Raw genomic sequence first — 20,850 nt, forward strand, 5'->3', positions numbered from 1 at the left:
GCACCACCAGGGAAGCCCAAGTTATTATATTTTAGTTAGCAGAGAAATACAACCATCTTGGGTGGGTCTCTAGAATATGGTCCTTGGAGACAGAAAGTTCCCTGAGGCAAACTTTCCCCCAAATGATTGGTGCAGATGAACATAATGAATAAGCCCTGCTTGGAACACCTTACCTGCGGCCTCTTGGTTTCTGAAATTGATAGAGGCTGACAGACCCCCACTGCAGAACCCTAGCCTGCAGGACCCTGGGTCCCTGGGAAGGAGGCAGGAAGGTGGGGAGGAAGGGGCCCCCTGAAAGCAGATCCCTGATCTGGGGCAGTCAGAGGAACCCGGGTTGGGGTGTGAAAGTCTGCACTATTTCAGAGCCAGCCAAATAAAGTAAAAAAAAAAAAAAAAAAATTGATCTCTGTTTAGATTAACAGACCCCTGACTATGAAGAAGGAAGGCATCCAGACCAGAAACCGAAAAATGTCTAGCAAATCCAAAAAGTGCAAAAAGGTGCACGACACGCTGGAGGACTTCCCCAAGAGCAGCTCGTTCAACCCCGCCGCCCTCTCCAGACACATGTCTTCCCTCAGTCACATCTCACCCTTCAGCCACTCCAGCCACATGCTGACCACACCCACGCCGATGCACCCGCCCTCCAGCCTCTCCTTCGGACCTCACCACCCTTCCAGTATGGTCACCGCCATGGGTTAGGGTCCCCTGCTCGATGCTCAAAGATCTCCAGGCGAGAGTCCCTCCAGCCCCTTCTACGTTCATTTTCGCAGGAGCAGTATCATGAAACCGAAACCCGATGGATCTATATGTTTTTGCAGGCAGAAAGCAACACGATGTTTGCCACTTGGACAGAGGAACCCACTGTGGTGTCTGTGTTCTCACTCCCTGAATCTGGATACCATTTGTGAATAAGCCATTCAGACTCATACTCCCTATTGAACAGGGTCTCTCTAGTGCTGTGAAAAAAAAAAAAATCGCTAAACATTGCGTATAACTTATATTGTAAGAAATACTGTACATTGGAAGAAGAAGACTTTATTGCCTCTGTCAGGAAGGCATGAAGGACGCCATGCATTTTAAGGACAATGGGAGAAAATAAAGTGTGGAAATTAAGAAGAAACTAGTTCTGATATCCAAATGGACAAACTGCCAGTTTTGTTTCCTTTTCCTGGTCACAGTTTGATGCATTAAAAGAAAAAAAAAAAAAAAAGGAAAAAAAAAAGAAAAATGTTGTAGGCGAATCATTCGTTCAAAGCTGTGGGCCTCTGCGTAGGAAATTCTATCACTCCGGGCAACGCGTTACACTCCCAGATTGCCATGGAGGGTTCAGTTAGACTTTCCTAGGCCTCCATGCTTTGTGAACAAGTCCCTGTAATTGTCGTTTGTATGTATAATTCAAAGCACCAAAATAAGAGAAGTTGTAGATTTATTTCATCATATTATACAGACTGAATTGTTGTACAAATTTATTTCCTGCTAGTGTTAAGAACTGCTTTTTTTTTTGTGTTTCCTTCTCTCTCAATTTTTGGTTGAATAAACTAGATGACGTTCAGTTGACCTAAGGCGGTTTTGCTCCACAGGGCTGATTTTGTTTTTCCTTTTTGTTTCTCAATGATATTTATTAAATAGCTTCTAAGGGTACAAGAGCATCTGTCCTTTGTCACTTCTCCTGCAGCCTGTGCTATGAGGGTAGCAGTGTATGAGCTACCCGCGTGCATGTCAGCGGCTCAGGCCCGCCAGCCCAGGTTCTGAGAGCAACCTGGCTGAATGTTAGCACCTGTTGTGTTCTGTGTTAGTGATCACTGCCTTTCATGCAGTCTGTTGGAATAATAATATAAAAAGATAATAAAGTTAAAAGATTTAAAAACAGCCACATAACATGGTATCAAGAGTGGTGGCCAAGCTCTTCTAAAATCTGGTAGCTCTAGCTAATTGAAGCAAAAGGAGTTTAAACAAAACAAAACAAAATAACAAAGCCCAAACTTGTTCAGTTACTCACTAGGAGATACGGCAAACTCCAGATAGTCAACATCAATTCATTTGGGAAACTGGGGATCTTTGGGGCTCATGGGATGCAGCCCAGAGGAAGCCATCCCCAGGCTGGAGTAGGTTCTGTGGTCCTCTCTGAGCCGCCGTTCCCTCCTCCTTGTCTAGCCTCAAGGAGACGATCTTCTAGCAGGAGAAACAGGAAGATTTCCTCGTTGGGATTCTTGGGTATATTTGCAGTTGATGGATCTCTGCAAGATGGAAAGGAGCTGGCTTCACGTCTGTTTTGCTTTTCTACTGTTGAATAACACCACAGTGAAGGGTTGATTGGAATGTTTGCGAAACATGAAATAACCATTTTGTAACCTACGCTGTATAGTTTCCTTTTTCTCTGTTGACAGAATGTGTAACGCTGGCACACATTTGAAAAATCTCTGTTAATCGCCTCTCTGCTTTCTTAGCAAATATTTCAAGCCTAAAGCTCAATGTTGAAATAAAGAAGTAGAGGATTACTGAGATGCAAATGAAGATCTGACTGGCTCCTAATTCGGATGTGGTTTCCAGTTACTGGTGAAACACCCAAGGCAGTGGTCGTCTGTTGCCATCTTAAACTTGGGCGCTGTCATTGGAGAGTTCCAATGTTTCGGGATTTGCCACTTTTTTCCTTCATACAGATTTGAGTGAATGCCCTTTCACCTTAAGAACAGGAGTTCAAATTCTTGACATTCTTGGGGGTAGGAGAAGGGCGGGCAGGGGTGGGGGGCACACGTAGCAAAATCCCAAACTCAACACTCCAGCTACATTTTGTTTTAGGTGCTATAGCGATAGTGGCACATTTGATTCTATTCCTGCCTCAGACAAATGTCATTTTATCATTCTGTACATGGATTTTACATTCTAAGATATTTTTGGAAGATGATGCAAAAGATTTTAAAAAACTATGTAACTATTCTCCAGTTTCTCCTTTCGAATGTTATCATGTGTTTTCATGGCTTCAATAGTTTTGTTCTTTCTTTTTTTCTTCACTTAAAAAAGACACCAGGACAGCGACACGAGAGAGGGTTTCCTCTAGAAAAACAGAACAAGATTGTAGATCTAAAATGCTGCTCCAATAATCTTGAGTAAATTGTACTCCTAATTAATTTTCCATCTCTTCTGCCTCGCTTTTGAAATAGCTGCATTTAGCACATCCACGGGAATATATGTGAAGATTTGGATTATTTCTTAAAAACATTTTAAAAGCCAACATAATAGAAAAAAAACAAACTACGTAGTTGTTGAACAGTTTTGCCATTTATGAACTCCTCTTATATCTAACAGTGGAGGTTCATCATGTAAAAGTTCTGAATGAAAACACTTCTTTTATTGATTCGACAAATACCTGTTGAGGATCTAGGTTGAAGTCCATTTAAAAACTTTTTTTTTTAAATTAAAAAAAACAGATTAGGAAATAGAGAAACCAAGGTTCCAGTGTCTCAGTCTGGTGACATTTACAGGTTATTCCCCTTCGAAAAGAACGACGTGAACTTTGGCGAGGTTGGGCCCCTGGGTTGGTCTCCATGCAGGCAGAAGGGGTGACACAAGTGGGGACACTCAGAGCCTGCCTTCTGAGAGCAACGTCTATTTTCTAAACCTTTTTAAGCGTTTAGAATTATTTTTAAAGCTGACTCCTCATCACAGGACATCATTTTAGTATTTCCTAAGTCTAGAAACTGTGTGAAAGGAGCAAATTCTTCCCAGGTAATGCATGTCGGATCCGAATTCAGTAAAACACCTGTTCACAAAATTCAAACTCAGAAACTCAAATGCCATCCATTTCCCACATCTGATATGTTCTTCACAATGGTGAATTGTCCCCCTGACCTTTCAAAGATTTAGAAGCATTGTGATTCCACGTTCTCCTGTGTACTATCCCCCTGTCCTCAACCCCAAATCCACCCCAAATCCTAAAACCATTTTTGTGATCCTTCCTGGACAGCAGGCATTACTGACTCCTCTGTAGAGAAATTCCCTTCCATTTCCAAGGTAAGCAGAGATTAAAGAATTTTTTTTAATTAAAAATTTAAAAATCACAAAAAGGTGCAAAGAAAACATTTGAACGATACCCATTTTATCGTTTTATCCACAGAGCATAAATTTTAACCATGATCCAAAATAGCTGAGTAATACACCAACCCCTTTTGGCACTTTCAAATGAAATGAACTTCTGAAAAACATTTTCATTTTCGCTTATTCCATCTTGCTCATATTGGTGTGAACACACCCTCAGACTGGGACTTGTCTGCACTTCTTTGCAAAAACCCAATAAAGGGAAAACCCCAGAATTCAGAGAAATTCACTGATCATCTGAAATATCTGACCACCACTGTCTTAGGAGTCTGGGAATTTGGGTTTTTATTCCTGGCTGTGCCACTAACAAACAGGGTTATCTGAGGATTTTTGTTTGATTTCTCTGGGGGTGGGCTCTTTACATCATTAGAAGACATATTGTCTAAGACTCATGTGAGAAGAAAAACACCATGATTCCATTGGATTTTTAAACTTTTTTTGGAGAACATCCTTTATTAGGAAAGACATCCTCACACCCCTGGTTAGAATCTTGAGCAGGATGTAATAAGGTTCCGGATGGGCTGGGGTCGTTCCACTCTCATCTGCCCTTAGTACTATCTTGCAAAACACAAATTAACTTGTATTTTGTGACTGTCACCCTGGGACAGGAGTTAGTGTCCCAGCCTGCAGATTCCCTGCTCTTTCCGAAATGTGTCCAGGTCCCTCTTGAGCGGAACACACAGGACTTGCTTGTCCTGCTGATGTTGGCAGTGTGATTCATATTTCACTCATCCATTGTGTAAAGAAAGTCTGCCTGAATTGCTTATAGCCTATTCTAGGGAGGTAGCCAGCGTCCGGCCTTTCTTTTTCCTTGTGCTCTCTCTCTCTGTCTCTCAGGAGAAGAGGATCAGCAGAGGAAATAGATCAATGCACCCCCAAAGCTGTTCCTTTTGGGGTGCTCTGTCCGGATTCTGGTTTCTCTGGGCTGTTCCTCCGTCACCCTTGACCTTCTTTGCAGGGGATCCTGGTACATTAGACACATTGTTGACGGTGCGTTTTTACAATCCCCTGTCATGTCTGTGTGCACAGTTTGGAGTGGGGATTTGGAGAGCGGGCCCCCTCCCCGTCCACCCCCCTACCCACCCAGTCTCAGGCTAAACAAAAGACGTGCAGTACAAAGCACTCCGCCATGCTGCCGGGGCCCAGCAGCAGTCCCAAGGCCTGCAAACACCTGGAGGGGAGCTGCTGATTCCTAGGGAAGCGGCTGTGGGCCCAGCCTTGTGCAAATGAGGGATGTAGTGTGGCGACAGGGCAACCAGCCCCTGGCACCGGCTCCTAATTCAGTGCATTGACCTGATGGGGACCCCACTGCAAAAGGATCCGGATGGGGTCGGCTCGATGCCCAGACTACCAGGTAGTCGACCAAGACATCAGTCAATCTGGTCTAACTTTTTTGGAGGAGAGGCCAGTGGACATTTCCAGAAAATGAAAGTTTTGCTTTTTTCTTTGGTTTTTTGTTTGTTTGTTTGCTTTTTTCTGATTATAGAATTAGTTAATACTTCTTAACCAAACTTGTAAAATACCCCTCAAACTTTTAAAGTTAAAATTTACTTTTTTCCCTTTTTTTTTTTTTTTTTTAAAGAAGCAGAAGAAACAAGGTTTGGGGGGATGCTGTTGAATGGGCCATGTGTGGTCCGGTCTTTTGAATAGTTGGTCTGGAATTGTTTTTTGAATCTGTTGGCCCCAGGTGTGGGGCTGGTGGGGCGGGGGCTTGGGTACAGAATGTGCTTTTTGAGGGTCCTTCCAACTCCATCTTATGAATTGGGAGGGGTCGTTAGGTAAAATCCACCCGGTAAATGCGGCCACCCTCTCCTTCTTGGTATTGGGAGGTTTTCTCCCCCCTTTATCGGGCTGGCCTCTCACAGCCGGGCAGGACAGCTGCTGGGCATCTTGTAAAACAGGCGTCTCTGAACACAGCTGCCTCCTCGGCCGCAGCCCCGTCCACGGTCACTGCCGACTCTGAGCTGAAGCTGCCTGGACCCCCTCGTTGACAGCCTGTGACACTGAGTCAGAAATCCTGCCGAGTTCTCCACGGCAGGCCTAGAGCAGACCTGTCTCCTGTGAACTTGAGAGCTGAGTGCACGAAGCCCCCTGTCCTTCACCTGGAACTTTCTGGGGCTCCCTGGCGGCCTTAAGCTCAGCCTCCTTCAGAGAATTCCCAACCTCCCAGCGGTCAACCCATTGCGTTCACTCTTCTGAAGACCCGAGGACCACTGACAATGATCTGGAACCATGGGGGCCTCCCAGAAGGACAGGGGGCTGGTCATTTGTTCTGTCTGGCCCTCGGGACTCACGTGGACTGGACCGTGAGAGGAATGAGGGTGAGAACGTGGCCTGGAGGCTATAGCGCACATCGGCTCCCCACCAAGGCCCAGGGCCCGTCAAACCACAGAGAAATGAGAGCTGCCTTTGTGTAGCACACACGCTGTATGGAAGGCACGGGGCTCAGTGCTTCCAAAGCCCGGTTCCCAGAAAGCCATGTCCAGTGAGAAGAGTCTCCTCCTCATTTTATGGAGGAGAAAAAGGTAGGGTGGAGAGGCTGAGGAACGCCCAAGGTCACACGTCTGGTGAGGGGCTTTGCTGAGACGGAACCCCCTGGGTGCACAGCTGGCCCCTGGATGGGGGCTTAGCCCTGTGAGGGGCAGTCAACCCCTTGTTCTCAGCTCGGTGCCGGGCACGTAAGACACAAGCAACACATTTCGTTTGATTCACAAACGGCTGTGTAATGCTGCTTTGAACCTAGAGGTTTGCAGCCTCTCTGGGGAGATGAGAGGTGCCTGAGAACAATTAAATTGGGAATGCAGATCTGGTTCACTGGTAGAACAGGTTCTGAGGCTCAATCCTCTGCTTGTAACCAGGAGAAGAGAGGACCTTGCTGTCTTAATTGGATCGGGGCCTGGAGCTGCCACCCTGGCTCCCGACCTGTGATGGGTGGTGATGTTAAGGCATGGAACTTGGAGCTTAATTCACTGCACCCCCGATTCCATCGGAGGCTGACTTTCCAGTTTGGGGATTAGACTTTCTGCAATGTTTCTTTAGAGATTCCAGAGCCAGCCCGCTCCTCTGTTCCTTAGCTCACCCGTTCAAAGATGGGGAAGGGAAAGCAAAGCATGTCTGCCAGCCTGCTGGACTCGTCACCAGCAGCTCTGATGAAGGTACAGGTTTTCAACGGCAGCAGAGTCTAAGATGAGGGTTGGGGATTAGGTGTCTGCTCTCCATTACGGCAGATAGAAGAGCTGGCAGGATGTCCACTCTCATAGCCAGCTGGCTGGACCGAGGTGAAAGGAGAGGAGGAAAGAAAGAGGCATGTATCAATCCACTTTTTCCATCTCCGAGGTCCTCGGAGGTACATAGCCGGCCCTTGTTTCCTCACTGTCACGACCTGGGAAACAGAAGATGGAGGGGGCATATCTGAGTTACCCAAAGACACAGAGAACCTTGTCCTCAAGGGCCCGTCCTAGACCGTGTGAGTGCTGGCGTATCTGTTCTCAGCCTTGACAGTAAAAGACAGAAAAGCCTACACTGTAAGTCTTAACACGTAAGGGAAATGCTGCTTTGGTTTACTTACTGCTGAGAAAACAATGTTTGATATCTAGAAAAAGATACCTCTGATGGAAGATGTCACCTTGATTTCACATCTTAAACAAAAAGTCCCATTCCTGTCCATGGATGTCTTAGCACCATGCTTTGCTCCCATCAGCCGCTGAATTTAATGTCTGTGACATGTGACAAAGAGAGAGTCCTGGCTTGACCCTTTGAGTCTCCATGGAGCCTCACGGAAGACAGACAGCCGGAGTTCAGTGAGAAAAGATGCTCACTGTGGGCTGAAGTTTGCAAATCAATACAATGTGTTGGCTTGCTCGGAACTTCCCCATTTTGTTAAGGATTACGTTTCTACATGGTTTGCAGACTAGATGTTAATCAGTGGCTGTTGGCCAGAGAGGGCCAACCCCACCAGCAAATAAATACATTTAAGATGTTGAGAGTGATCGACCGAGGAATATGTACGCGGAGACCCAGAGAATATGAAACCAGTTAAGAACTCAAAGGTCATTTTGTTCAGGGCAAAATTCTTGTGCATGGTGCTGACAGTTTGCCCTCTGGGTGTTTTCGGAGCTTAAAGGATCAAACTCGTCCACATGAAATATGGAATGTCTAATACAGAAGCCTCATGCACGCCTTCAGCCCAACCTTTTGGCCCTGTAATTAACATGGCTCCAGCTTCCTGGTGGATACCACCCTGCCTAGAGCTCTAGGTAGGCATGGCCTCGCTGAACTCATGGGCTGGTACATCCAGAGGATGTTTAAAGTAAGCTTAGGTCATACAACAACATGGCAAACTGCACCATCCACAGCTTCCTTTAGGCTCTGTGCAGGAGGGGGAGGGGGAGGGGGAGGGGGTCTCTTTCTCCATGTCTGAGATCAGATTCCAGCAATCGAGGAGCTTCTTTGCAGAAGTCCCACCTAGGCTGGCCTGAGACTGTCACTGTCAAATGGACTTCTATGCTAAGAGAGGGATGAACAGTGAGTTCCCTGACTCCACTCTTTCTTTTTCTTTTTAAATTTTTTTTCCAGCTTTTTTGAGGTGTAATTGACACAGAAAAATTGTACGTATGTAGGGTGTACAACGTAATGATTTAATATACATAGACATTGTGAGATGATTACCGCAATCAAGTTAATTAACGAAGCCATCACTTTATATAGATGCCTTTTTTTGTGTGTGTGGTGAGACATTTAAGATCTATTCTCTCAGCAGATTTCAAGTATACAATATAGTATTATCAGCAATAGTCACTATGCTGCACATTAGATCCTCGGAACTTATTCATCTTAAGACTGGAAGTTTGTAACCTTTGACCAGCATCTCCCCATCTCCCCCACCCGCAGCCCTTGGCAACCACTGTTCTGGTTCTATGCTAACTTCACCCTTTTGAGCTAAGGATGTTGATGAGCCCTAATGGCTTAAACTTACCCTTCTTTGCTGTGATTTCCATGTCAAAGAAGCCTTTCCTGCCTTACAACTTAAACCAAGCACAAGAGTCCCATGGGAATTCTAGGCCCCAGGGACCATAGGATAGCTTTGGGCAAAGGGAATTTTTTGGTGTCTTTCAACACCTAGGACAGTGCTATCTGTTGAACAGTCATATCAGCTAATGCATAAAATGGCCACCAAATCTGGAAACGTAGCAATTATTTTAGCATGTAAGGAGATCACTGTCAATAAACCAATGAGGTATTCCCCCATGTTTTTAGACTTGGGGGCCATCCTGAATATTGAGCACTTACTAGGTGCTTTACATATGCTTCTCATTTAATTATCCCAACGGTCCTGGGCTGTAGGTATTACTCTTAATCATCCCTGGTTTACATAGGAGGACAAAGCTTAAAGAAGCTAAATCAGTCATGAACGTAGGCTCCGGAGCTGTGTTGCAGTTGTGTTGCTGGGTTTTTCTCTCTCGTCTGAGAGCTCCTCCTCATCAACAGAAACCAGGAGCTGAAGAAAGGACGCTGTGCTCCCATGTTCTCAGGCTTTTGGATTTTGGAGGGAAGCATTTTCCATTGATTCTTTAGGCTGAGTGATTCGTCTTGCAGTTTCTCCCTTAAAATGCAGCCTAACCATTTAACCCTCTCTCCCAAGAGGTTAAGTTACTTGCCCAACATCTCATGGCAGGCAAAGGTCAAAACTGGGGTGAAAACTCACAGGCAGAGCTCAGGGCTGGTGTCCCGTGGGAATGCTCTTAGCAGAGGCAGGTTATGTTTAAATTCGATTGCTTGCTGGTCACCGGCGGTCTTCGCGGGAGCTCAGCATAATCTCAGTGTGGAAGGTCTGGTTTTAAAATCCCTTTCTGAAAAGGAAAACTCACCACAGTGTTCATAGCAGCATATTTACATAGCCAAGACATGGAAGGAACCTAAATGTCCATTGACAGATGAATGGATAAAAAAGATGAGGTATATATAAATATACAGTGGAATACTACTCAGCCATTAAAAAGAAAATGAAATAAGGCCATTTGCAGCAATGTGGATGGACTTAGAGATTATCATACTAAGTTAAGTCAGACAGAGGCAGACAAATATTGTATGGTATTACTTATATGTGGAATCTAAAAAATAATACAAGTGAACTTATTTGTAAAATAGAAACAGACTCACAGACATAGAAAACAAAATTATGGTTACCAAGAGGGAAAAGGGGGGGAAAAATGAGGAATATGGGATTAACAGATGCACACTATTATATATAAAGTAGATAAACAGAAAGAATTTACTGTATAGCACAGGGAACTATATTCAATATCTTGTAATAACCTATAATGAAAAAGAATCTGAAAAAGAATATATCTATGTCTATGTCTATATCTATATCTGAATCACTTTGTTGTACACCTGAAACTAACACAATATTGTCAATCAACTATACTTCAATTAAAAAAAATCCCCTTCCAAGACTGAAAGAGGATGCAATTTTCCATTGCTCGACATGTAAAGCGTGGTCATTGCCTTCCAAATTGCTGGCTTGCCTGCACACTGGATAGCGGGGTTTCAGGCCCCACTTGGAGACCTGCCTCCCTTAATTATGTCTTGGCTGGTAAAATGCAACCAAACTAATCACAAAACACTTAGTGCAATAAAAGAATCCATTTTTTATAATGGAGAGATTAACCAGTGTTGAGCAGTAGGGGTTAAGGAAACTGTCATAAAATATAATTATAATTATAAAAATAATATGAAGAGTAGTACACGGTACATGGCCTCCTGCCTTTCATCCCAGATCTGATACTGACTGGCTAATGCTGATTAATACGACTTGCCCATCAGAACTATGTGTGGGTCTAGAGAGGAAGCAGGGATTTGTTTGTTTGCTCTTATAAATTGTGCCGCTTGGCTTGGCCAAAATGAAGAATGAGATGCAACACTGGAGCTTTTGTCCAGGAACTTGAGCGCCTTCTGAAGTCTTGTATTGAAGCTTCTAGGACTGCGATTCCAGACTCCCTGAAATTGTCAGGTCTTCTGTCATGGAATTCCTGTGACACTTGGGTCCAGTCTTGTCTTCTTTTGAGGAAGAGGGTGGGCTTAACATGGTTCCCTCCCCATTTGGGCTTTGAACAGAATTACCACCAGCATAGAATTTTATTTTATTTTTGGCCACACAATGTGGCTTGTGGGATCTTAGTTCCCCGACCAGGGATTGAACCTGAGCCTTTGGGATTGAAAGTGTGGAGTCCTAACCACTGGACCACCGGGGAACTCCTTAGGGCAGAATATTAGAAGCCTGTTTTCAACCTAGGGTACTGTGTACTTCACCTCTGGGTGTATTTGGTTTCTATCCCCAGGTTTGCTGGGCTTGGCCAAGAAGCAGGTTTGGTTAGTGATTGAAATGGGCTCCCGAGGACCCAGATCACTGATACTGTCGCTTTGGAAGAAGGAATGAAGGGGACGGGGAAGACCCAGCATGTGCGGCAAACTCTCCAAAGCTGGTGTGTCAGTTGCACATTTCTTTATTCCCCGTGAGTTTGGGGTGGAATCGTGGCGGCCAGAGGGACACACTCTCCCGAGCCACCCATCGGATGGAAGATTTGGGAAGAGATGAGGATAGGAGGGTCCAGGCAGATTCCTGGACCTGCGAACTGGGCTGTCAAGATCAGGGTCAGCCCTGAAACAGGCAGCCATCTGTCTGTTCACCTTCCAGCTGTAGCAGAGTGGTAAAGAGCACAGATTCTGGAGCCAGGTAGCCTGGATGCAAACTCTGGCTCTCTAGGCGTCAGTTGCTTCATCTGTAGTAAGGGGATATTCTATGCATTTAGTCATTGTGGGGATTAAGTGAAACACTATACCTTAGAACTATGTTGGACACCAATTCAGCCTATAACGGTGAAGGGTTATCATTATCCCTTCAACTACTGAAGTCTTTCCAGAGTTTAGTTACCAACAGATTGCCGGGCAAGGATTAGTTAACGGCAGGGTCACAGGAGAGGTATCCTGGATGGGAAAGGATCACTTGGACAGGGTGAGTGAGATGGCTACAAAGATATATTCACCTTGTTCTATCTCTGCCATTTGCAATTCTGTGCGAGACCCTCCAATGAGCTCTGGACTTGAAACTGCTGCTCTAGCACATTCGTGGGCAAAGGTGGGAGCAGGGTGGATGAGATGCTAAGTGATCCAAAACCCAGTGCCTTAGAAAACAATTCCAAATAATGTATTCAGGACAAACATCTCAGATTGGGAGAACTTCTACAGGCAGCACGGAGGATGGAATCACAGAGGATGGGCAGATGTGATGCTAAAAGGAAGGCTTAAGGCACCAGCATTGGGACAGAGCCATTGGGGAAGACTGGTTTAGTGCATTTCTGTCTCTAGGCGTGTTTAAAACCACAAGAGTAATATAAAAACCTCAACTGAAGACTGGTCTTGCATCCCAGGGAGGTCAACCATTATAGATTTTAGGGGTGGTGAAGGCAACCAGTTGCTATCTGTGATATCTAAGATAAGGCTGGGCATTATGATTCATTCTTGCGATCACTCTGAAAACCAGAGAACCCCCGAAGCCAAACAGTTCCGTGTTGTGTTGAATGGATGGCTCCACACCAGCATGCCATGAATGATATCCAGCAAGGGATGGTGGAACAAACAGAAGCATTCAAACAGACCTAGACTAGATAAGAGTCAAAATGACTGGCCTTCCAAGAGGTGGCTACTGGCCTTTTACAGAGGCAGGTATTGAACAATGACAGAATCTGCTGTCCCAAGGCAATGATAGGAATACGGAGGCTGCCACTTGCCAGGGACTGGCCAACAAAGTCAATTTTCTAAATGTCTGTCTGAAACTCCTTTTTAAAATTTTAAATTTATTTAATTTATTTATTTTTTACTTTTTAATTTTGAAAAATATTTTATTGGAGTATAGTTTGCCTGAAACTCTTTTACAAAATTCCCTAGAATTCTAAGGATTGGTATAGCAATGGTAAGTACAGTTTAGGTTTTTGTTTGTACTTTTCTCTGTCAGTGTTGTAAAAAGGCAAGAGCTAACAACATCCATATGAAGAGAAGTGAATATCCACCAAGGATTGGATTTGATCTTTCAACTTCTCTTTTCTTCCTCTTGGAACCATTTGGTTCATGACTGAAAGTGATGAAAAATGTCCAGAATGGTAGAGATTCTCAGTCTTTGTCATAACTTTCACTTGTTACGTGAGACCGGACAAGGGGCTTACTTTCCTTGTGCTACAGTTTCCTCATTTCAAGACCATGGAATATTATGGAAATTACAGCTTGTGGGTCCTTTGGTGAAGGGTGTATCAATAGGAAAGTGTTGGCAACTCCATCGTGGCCTATTTTGTTTCCCCCAAGGGTTGTTAGTTTAGCCGAGGGTGAGGCCAAGTTGTTGGACAATACTGAAAAATGTTGGACTACAGTGTGCTATTTAACCCGATGTATAAAATACTCTTGGCATCTGGAGTACGATATTGGCAGCGTGGATATCAGCCTGGACATCAGCCTCACACGTGTTCAGGGAGATCCTCAGAAAAATAAAAACTTAATAAAACTCAATATGATCAAGACGTTGGCTTCCAATAATAGGATCAGATTCAAGTCGTTATTTATTGAGGATGGTCACAAATGTAGGTGTTTGTGTCTGAGAGTGTGTGTGTCTACATGTTTGTCCGTGGATGGGCAGGTGTTTGCATGTTTGTGTGTTTCTCTTGACATTCCCAATCCAAATATAAATTAGTTTAGGTTTATTCATGATCTTGAAATGCCCGTGTCTTTTTCCTCTTCCATCAGAGAAGATAGCAGAAGCGCAATATTTGGGTAGGAAAGAGAATGTTTTTCAGGGTTGCCTTCTCTTTTTTTTTTTTTTTTTTTTGCTGCATGGTGAGTCATGTGGGATCTTAGTTCCCCGACCAGGGATCGAACCTGTGCCCCCCTGCAGTGGAAGCACGGATTCTTAACTACTGGACTGCCAGGCAAGTCCCAGGGTTGCCTTCTCTTTAACGTAGGGCTAAATTTTCTGGAGGAGAATCACTCTGATTCTCTGACGTTTGGATGGGGGACCGACCTAGCAAGAACTCTAAGACCCGGTTCTTCCTCGGGGAGACAGGCATCAGTAAGCAGGCTCTGCTCTGGGTGTAGCTGCTGGCCTCGAGCTCCAGTGATGCTTCCCATGGACTCTTATGGACTCCTTTAAGGGTTAACCAATGATCTGAACTCTTATCTAAAGCAGTTTCCTAAAGCATTCGGGTAAGGACTGCAGTCAGCCCTCACGTAGACTCATGTCTCTAACTCTCCCCAATCTGGAAGCATCTTAGAGCCCTAGAGGGGACAAGGAGTCACCTTTCTCCTTTGCATGATTAGAAGATGTGTTGTCATTTTGGCAAGGCAAACTTGTCTGATTACATATTATAGCTGGGCATGCACAGTAATTCAATTACATCCTAAAGAAAAAAAAATTTCAGTAAAGGTATGAAGTACCCACTGTGTCGTAAACATTGGGCTATGCCTTTCATGGTGATCTGATGGTTTGAAAGATGCATAAAACTTCAAAACCGAAAAAAGAAATGATTCAGACACATTAAGACAAACAGGTTTGACTGCTTCTCCTGCCTCTGGTGTCAGATTGACTCGTGGCTGGAGCTGATTAATAGCAATGGCAAGTTCCATGTGAGTGGCTCTTCATAAAGAGAATTAGTGGCTACACAAACTCAGGTATTCTGAAAAATAGGCACTGAGGCTAAGTTCCAGGTCTCTCCCCAGGCTCCCAGAGCTTAAGTAGAGCTCACAGGGGCAGAATAACTGACTCATGCATTTTTTCGATTGTAGAAAATGTATTTTCTCATCAGTAAAATGGGCGTTTCTATGAAGATGATGAGATAACACAGGTAGAACATTTAGCCTAGTGCATAGCTATTCAGCAGATGATGACTGTTCTTAGTATTATTAGAAAGGCTCAATCATCCATATGTTTAATACCTTTGAAAATGATGTTAAAGATAACATGTGTCAGTGAGGAGGTGGAGAAATTAGAAACTTTGTACATCAAAAAATTAAAAATAGAACGGCCATCTGATCCACTCCACTTCTGGGTATTTATCCAAAAGAACTAAAATCAAGATCTTAAAGAGATATTGCCTCTACTATGTCCATCACAGCACTACTCACAATAGCTGAGATGTGGAACAACCTGCATGTCCATCAACAGATGAATGGATAAAGAAAATGTGCTCTATACTTACAGTGGAATACTATTCAGCCTTAAAAATAGAAAATTCTGCAATCCGTGAGAACAGGGATGAACCTGGAGGACATTATGCTAAGTGAACTAAACCATCACAGAAGGACAAATACTGCATGATTCTACTTTTATAAAGGATCTACAGTAGTCAAATTCATAGAATCAAAAAGTAGAATGGTGGTTGTCAGGGCCAGGGAAGGGGAGAAGAGGAGTTACTAATCAATGGGAATAAAGTTTCAGTTAATCGAGATGAATAAACTCTAGAGATTGTACCTAGATTGTACATTGTACCTGAATCCATAATAATATGCTGTACACTTAAAAATGTGTTGAGGGTAGATCTCACGTTAAGTGTTCTTATCGCAATAAGATAAAAATGAAAAAAAATCAGTGAGGATAGAGAAGACAATTAACAAAAAGAAAAAGAAAATGATGCTGATACTGCTATGTAGCTGTCTGTCAAAACGAAGATGTCTGTGACCAAGACGTTTGGGTCAAGAACTCTATAGATTCAATGAATGATCAGAACATTTTCCAGCTGTAGAACTGACAAATGCTTCCTGAGAGCTGGCACAAGGCAAGACAATACCAGGTCCAGGGAGGGATGTTAAGAACTAATCACCATGGGCATTACCCTTCAGAAGCTTAGAATCTAGGAGGGAAGATGAATCACGTCATGAACAACCACACTTTTAAGTCTGATTAGGAAGGTGCAAATGAAAAGGAAGATGACAAGGAGTGGACCAAGGAAGGTTGTGGAGACTGAGTATCATTTGATATGAGTTTGAGGGGTAGTAGGATTTTACTAGGCAGCTTGGTATGGAGGGCAGAGGCACTGCCTGCAGAGGAAAGTGTGTGAGCTACATATGGAGGCAGGGAAGGAGGAGGCTCTTACCTGGAGTTGCCCAGGTTTCTAAGACTACAGAGGACACATAAAAGCTAAAAAGAGCCATCGGGGCCAGATTATGAGTGGCAGGTCAGAGAGCTGGGAGTTTCTTCACTCCTCAATATGGAGGTGTGAAAGGTCTTTCAGCAGAGGAGTGGTCCAGTCACAGCTGTATGTGTGATAATGGGAATAGGATGGGTTGGGGGCAGAAAGATGGAAGAAGGGACACCAGCCAAAAGGCCATGGCAGGCACCCAAGTAGAAGGTAATAAATGGCATCTAATTCAGGGTAACAGCTTGAGGAGGTGGGGACAGATGGGAGAGATCTCCTGAAGGAAAACTCAGTAGAACCTGGAAACTGGTTAGATGACATGGGCTGAGGTAGAGTGGGTGTCTACACTGGGTGACAGTGAAAATGACTACCATTCTCATTTGCTCTGCCTTCCAAAACACCCCAGGTCCCTCCTAGAAGTGCACGTCGAGTCTCAAGGTGGCAGTGAATCCAGATAGGACGATAAAGCAAGCCTCAGACATATTGAGTTGTTGGTGGGGTATCTTGATCAAATTGTCCAACAGGTGGGGAGATATATGAACGTGGAGTTTGGAAGAGATGAACTTTTGGGGGTGGTCTAGGTAGAGTTATGCTTGAGGCCATGGTAAGGCTATGAGGTCACTTTGAAGATCACCCCATGTACGAGGTAGAAGGCAGGGGACTTCCCTGGTGGTCCAGTGGTTAGGACTCTGTGCTTCCACTGTAGGGGACACAGGTTCGATCCCTGGTTGGGGAATTAAGGTCCTGCATGCCACGCAGTGCAGCCAAAAAAGAAAAAAAAGAAAAAAAGAGGTGGAAGACAGGAAGCACAGGAGCTGGCAAGGCAAATGCGGAAGACTGTCTGAGAGACGAGGATGGAACCAGGGAAGGGCTACCTCCTGGAAGCCGGGAGAGGAGCCACTTCAAGAAGTAAAGTCAAGTGTTGCAGAAATCAAGGGTTCAAGATGGAGGGAAGACCACTAGCTTTTGGAGTTTGGTAGCTATTTTGACCTGGAAAAAGAGTTCCGGGTAGACGGTCACGGTGGCTGCAGGATTGTTAGGAGTAAAAGGAGGAGTTGGTGGTGAGGAAGAAGAGGCTCAAGACACGTAGGTTCTGCGCTGGGGAATCTCTGCCAGAAGAAAGGTGGGGGGATTCAGTTCAGGGGCTGAGAGGGCCACCATGGAATCAGGTGGGTGAGCAGAAGGGAAGGAGTAGTTGGAAAGAAGGCAAGATTCATGGTGCAAGACAGATGGGGCCGAGTGGAGAGAACCCCATAGAGAGGGGTCGGGAGCAAAGGCCTTGGAAAAAGGAAGTAGCGTCAGTCTTCTCCTGAGAAAAAAGAAGAAGAGATGGAAAAAGATTCAGAAGTTGAGGGGGCCAGAGGAAAGTGTGTCACCACACAGATGTCACACCTCTATGGTTTGGGGCTATGGCGGGAACTCGAGAGATGTCATGATAAGACCATATTCTCAATAAGGCGGGTGGCCAGGCTGTCTGCAGGGAGGCCAGGGGGGCCAGGCAGGGTGTGGAGGCCACGCTCGAGGGTGGGCCAGGGTGAAGGTAGGTACTTTCTGTAGCTATGCCCAGAAGTCCGGGACCAGAGAGGGGAAAGGAGACTGAGATTGTACTCTCAGCTGTCTCGAGACTGAGTCAATCCCACCATCAAGGGTGGCATGTGATGCACGTGAGTGGTACAGACAATAAGAAGTCACAGGAAATAAAATTCCTTTCTGCTTCTTAGCCTGAGGTAGGAACGTGGGCAGCTCATGTACTGGGCGGGCCTCTGTGTCCAGACAACCTCTCCTGATGCCTGCCCTCCTCTGGGCCACCTTTAGGTTACTCTGCCAGATTCTCATCGTGGGATTTTTTTTCTCTGAAAGATGAGAGAGTGACTCCCCTGAGAGAGAGGAAAATCTGGCCCATTGCTTGTTCTCTGCTCTACTCATCTGTGCAGGACGCCTGGCTTCCTTATGCTCCTGTAACAGGGGCTGTTTAATCACCACTGTCAGGCATTGAGGGGCAGGCTTCAGCAGCGATGGTCTGGCGGCTGTGTATAGTCACTGGGTTGTATGTCCCAGAGTGACTTTCAAGGCTGCAATCCTATAAGGACAAGAAGCAGTGGTGGTGACAACAACACGAACCGAGATGGTTGGGAATCTGCCAGTAATCTTGCATCAACCTAGCAGAGCTGATCACGTGGTGGGTGAAGGCACTCAAGTTAGGATTTAAAGCCGTGTTCGGCATCGGATGGTCTTCTGAGTTATCCTCAGGAAGTTCAGCTGAAGCTTTGAGGGACCCTCTAAGAGAGAGAAAAAAGGGACTGGTGACTGTGGGTCGAGAGCATAGGGGTTGGACTCTGAAGACCTGGGTTCAAATCTGAGAACATCTACCCAGCGGCCTCAGGACCTCAGCCTCACCATGTGTAAAATGGGTACAGTAATAGCTAGCTTGCGGCATCACTGGGGAGATGTATGAGGTAGTGTGCAAAAGGATGATTATAACACGCACCTCACAGATGTTATCATGCGATGTCACAGCTGTGTGTTTTTAACATTTGTCTCCCCCACCGGATGATGACTTCCTTGAAGGCAGAAACCACGTGTCCTCAGAGGACACGTTATCAATAAATGGCTGTTGAATGAATGCGTTGCTGGACAGAAGCAACCAGCACTCACTAAGGGCTCACGTACCAGGTTCAGTGCATGCGTTACCTAATGAATCGTCACCACGACTCAGTGGGGGAAATACTATTATTATTTTACAGAGGAGGGTGCTGCGGCCGAGGGAGGGTCAATGACGAACAGCTGGTTGGTGGTCGAGTGACCTCTTAGCCACTGTTCTGAGCTGTCTCAGGAGAGAAACACAGGGGCAGGAAAAGGCTTCCTCCAAGGAGCTGAATCTCAGGGGCGTATCCGCCACTGGGAACCCAAGACGGGAAGATACCCGGTCGGGAGCATACCTCTGATGGTCTTCAAACTGCGTCTCCCGTGGAACGTGGAAAGACATGAGGCCACTCGGCCTGCCGCCCACTCATGTATGAGGTCAAAAACATCCATCAGGGTGGACCCAGTGGAAGGCGACTCCTGCCAGGGAATGGAGAGTCGTAGTTGGGCCGGGAGGGCCCTGAGCCTTGGACGGCCTGCCTCGCTGTTTCCTGCTCCCAGGCTGTTGCTCTCATGATGAATGGGGCAGTGGAAAATTCCTCGCTTGGTTTATTTTTTTTCCCTGAACTGAAAACTCGATTTAGGAGCAGTCAGTGCCCCCGGGTGACGCTTTCCCATTTGTCAGGACGCGGAGCGGTCCACCCTCACCTGGATGGGTGTCTGGCGTTGCAGACGGGCCAGGCAGGGACTGGACCTGGCGGAGGCTCCCCAGGCTAGGGCTCACTTGCTGGGGTTGTGGGTGGGGAAAGGGGCCCTGGGGATGTGCAGCTGTGATAGTCCAGGTCCCTAGCTCCACAGAACGCAGTCTTACATGGCAGGAACCAGAGCATAGCACCACGGCTTCCTTGGTGTGGAATTAAAATGTCCTGCCCTGGAGTTGCCCTCCTGTGCAGCATTTCAGAAAGCAAGGATGACCTCTGCCTTTAAAGAGCTCCAGAAATATGCCCCCAAGTTAACAGCAGTTACTGGGATTATAGGTGCCCCTACTTCTTCATACTTAACGTTCCACATTTCCCACAACGATTCATGAATTGCTTTAATAATCAGAGAACACAAGGAAAACTCTAGCAGAATGTTAGCCTTCCTTTGAGCTCTCCCTGATTCCTCACTGTCTTTTTTTTTGGCGCGGATGGTGGGGGTAGAAGAAACTGGCCACCCCTTTCCTCTGAATGAACTCTACCTCGGTTTACCCTTGAAGCAATCCCTGGTCCTTTAATTTTTCTTTATAGCTTCATTAAAAAAAAACTCCAACCAATAATAGAGCTAAAAATATTAATTAGACTCCTGGGATGGGTTTCATCTCTTAATCAATTTCCGACTTTCTCTTCCTCTTTTCTTCATCAATCTAGGACCCTCCCTCTCGTGTCTTCCCACTGGAATAATGCTGTTGAGAATTAGTGAATATTTGCCTTTTGATACCATTTATTCTTCACCATAAGACAGGCTTCCTTGTCCATCCTGTTAATAATTATTTTTCTTTCACAAAATTCCTCAGAAACCTTTCTTTGTGGGCATGAAGTTCGGGGCTTCGCTCTGGTGAGAAGGGGAAGAATTAGGAAAGAAGTGAATCTATCTGATTTGTCTTCCAGATCCACTTCTCCCCAGATGCTTTCTTCCCAAGCCGCTCCCAAAATATTGTCCTTTATGGAATCTGAGCTGTGAGTGGAGTAATGTGGAGATCAGCTTTCAGGACAGACAACACACTTCAGTTTAAGTAAAACTGATTAAGGAACATTGGGAGGAATTATTTGCTTTGCAAAAAGATGCTTTGCTAATAGAAAGGATTCACCATAGGTTTACTTTCCACAGCCACCTCCCCAGTCCATTCAAAGGCTACCACTACAAAAACTCAATATAAATACAATAGGGCAGAATTTGCTGGAAGTAAGGCATACCCTCAATTTTCTGAATTATGATGAACCCCAATGTCATGGTT

At 45.3% G+C, this 20,850-nt stretch overlaps 1 protein-coding gene across 5 annotated transcripts in view; it reads left to right on the forward strand.

The window, feature by feature from the left end:
• Nucleotides 1-1,228, forward strand: part of GATA3 (GATA binding protein 3) — a 29,526-nt gene extending 28,298 nt beyond the window's left edge. For all 5 annotated transcript variants that reach the window (XM_082450578.1, XM_082450577.1, XM_082450581.1 and 2 more), the window contains exon 6: nt 415-1,228. In XM_082450578.1, the coding sequence (XP_082306704.1) occupies nt 415-699 (285 nt within the window). In that variant the 3' untranslated portion in view covers nt 700-1,228. The remainder of the gene's footprint in view (nt 1-414) is intronic.
• Nucleotides 1,229-20,850: the final 19,622 nt, after the last annotated feature.

This window comes from Balaenoptera physalus (assembly GCF_965194825.1).
Source record: "Balaenoptera physalus genome assembly, chromosome: 2".
In the NCBI taxonomy this organism is placed as follows: domain Eukaryota; kingdom Metazoa; phylum Chordata; class Mammalia; order Artiodactyla; family Balaenopteridae; genus Balaenoptera; species Balaenoptera physalus.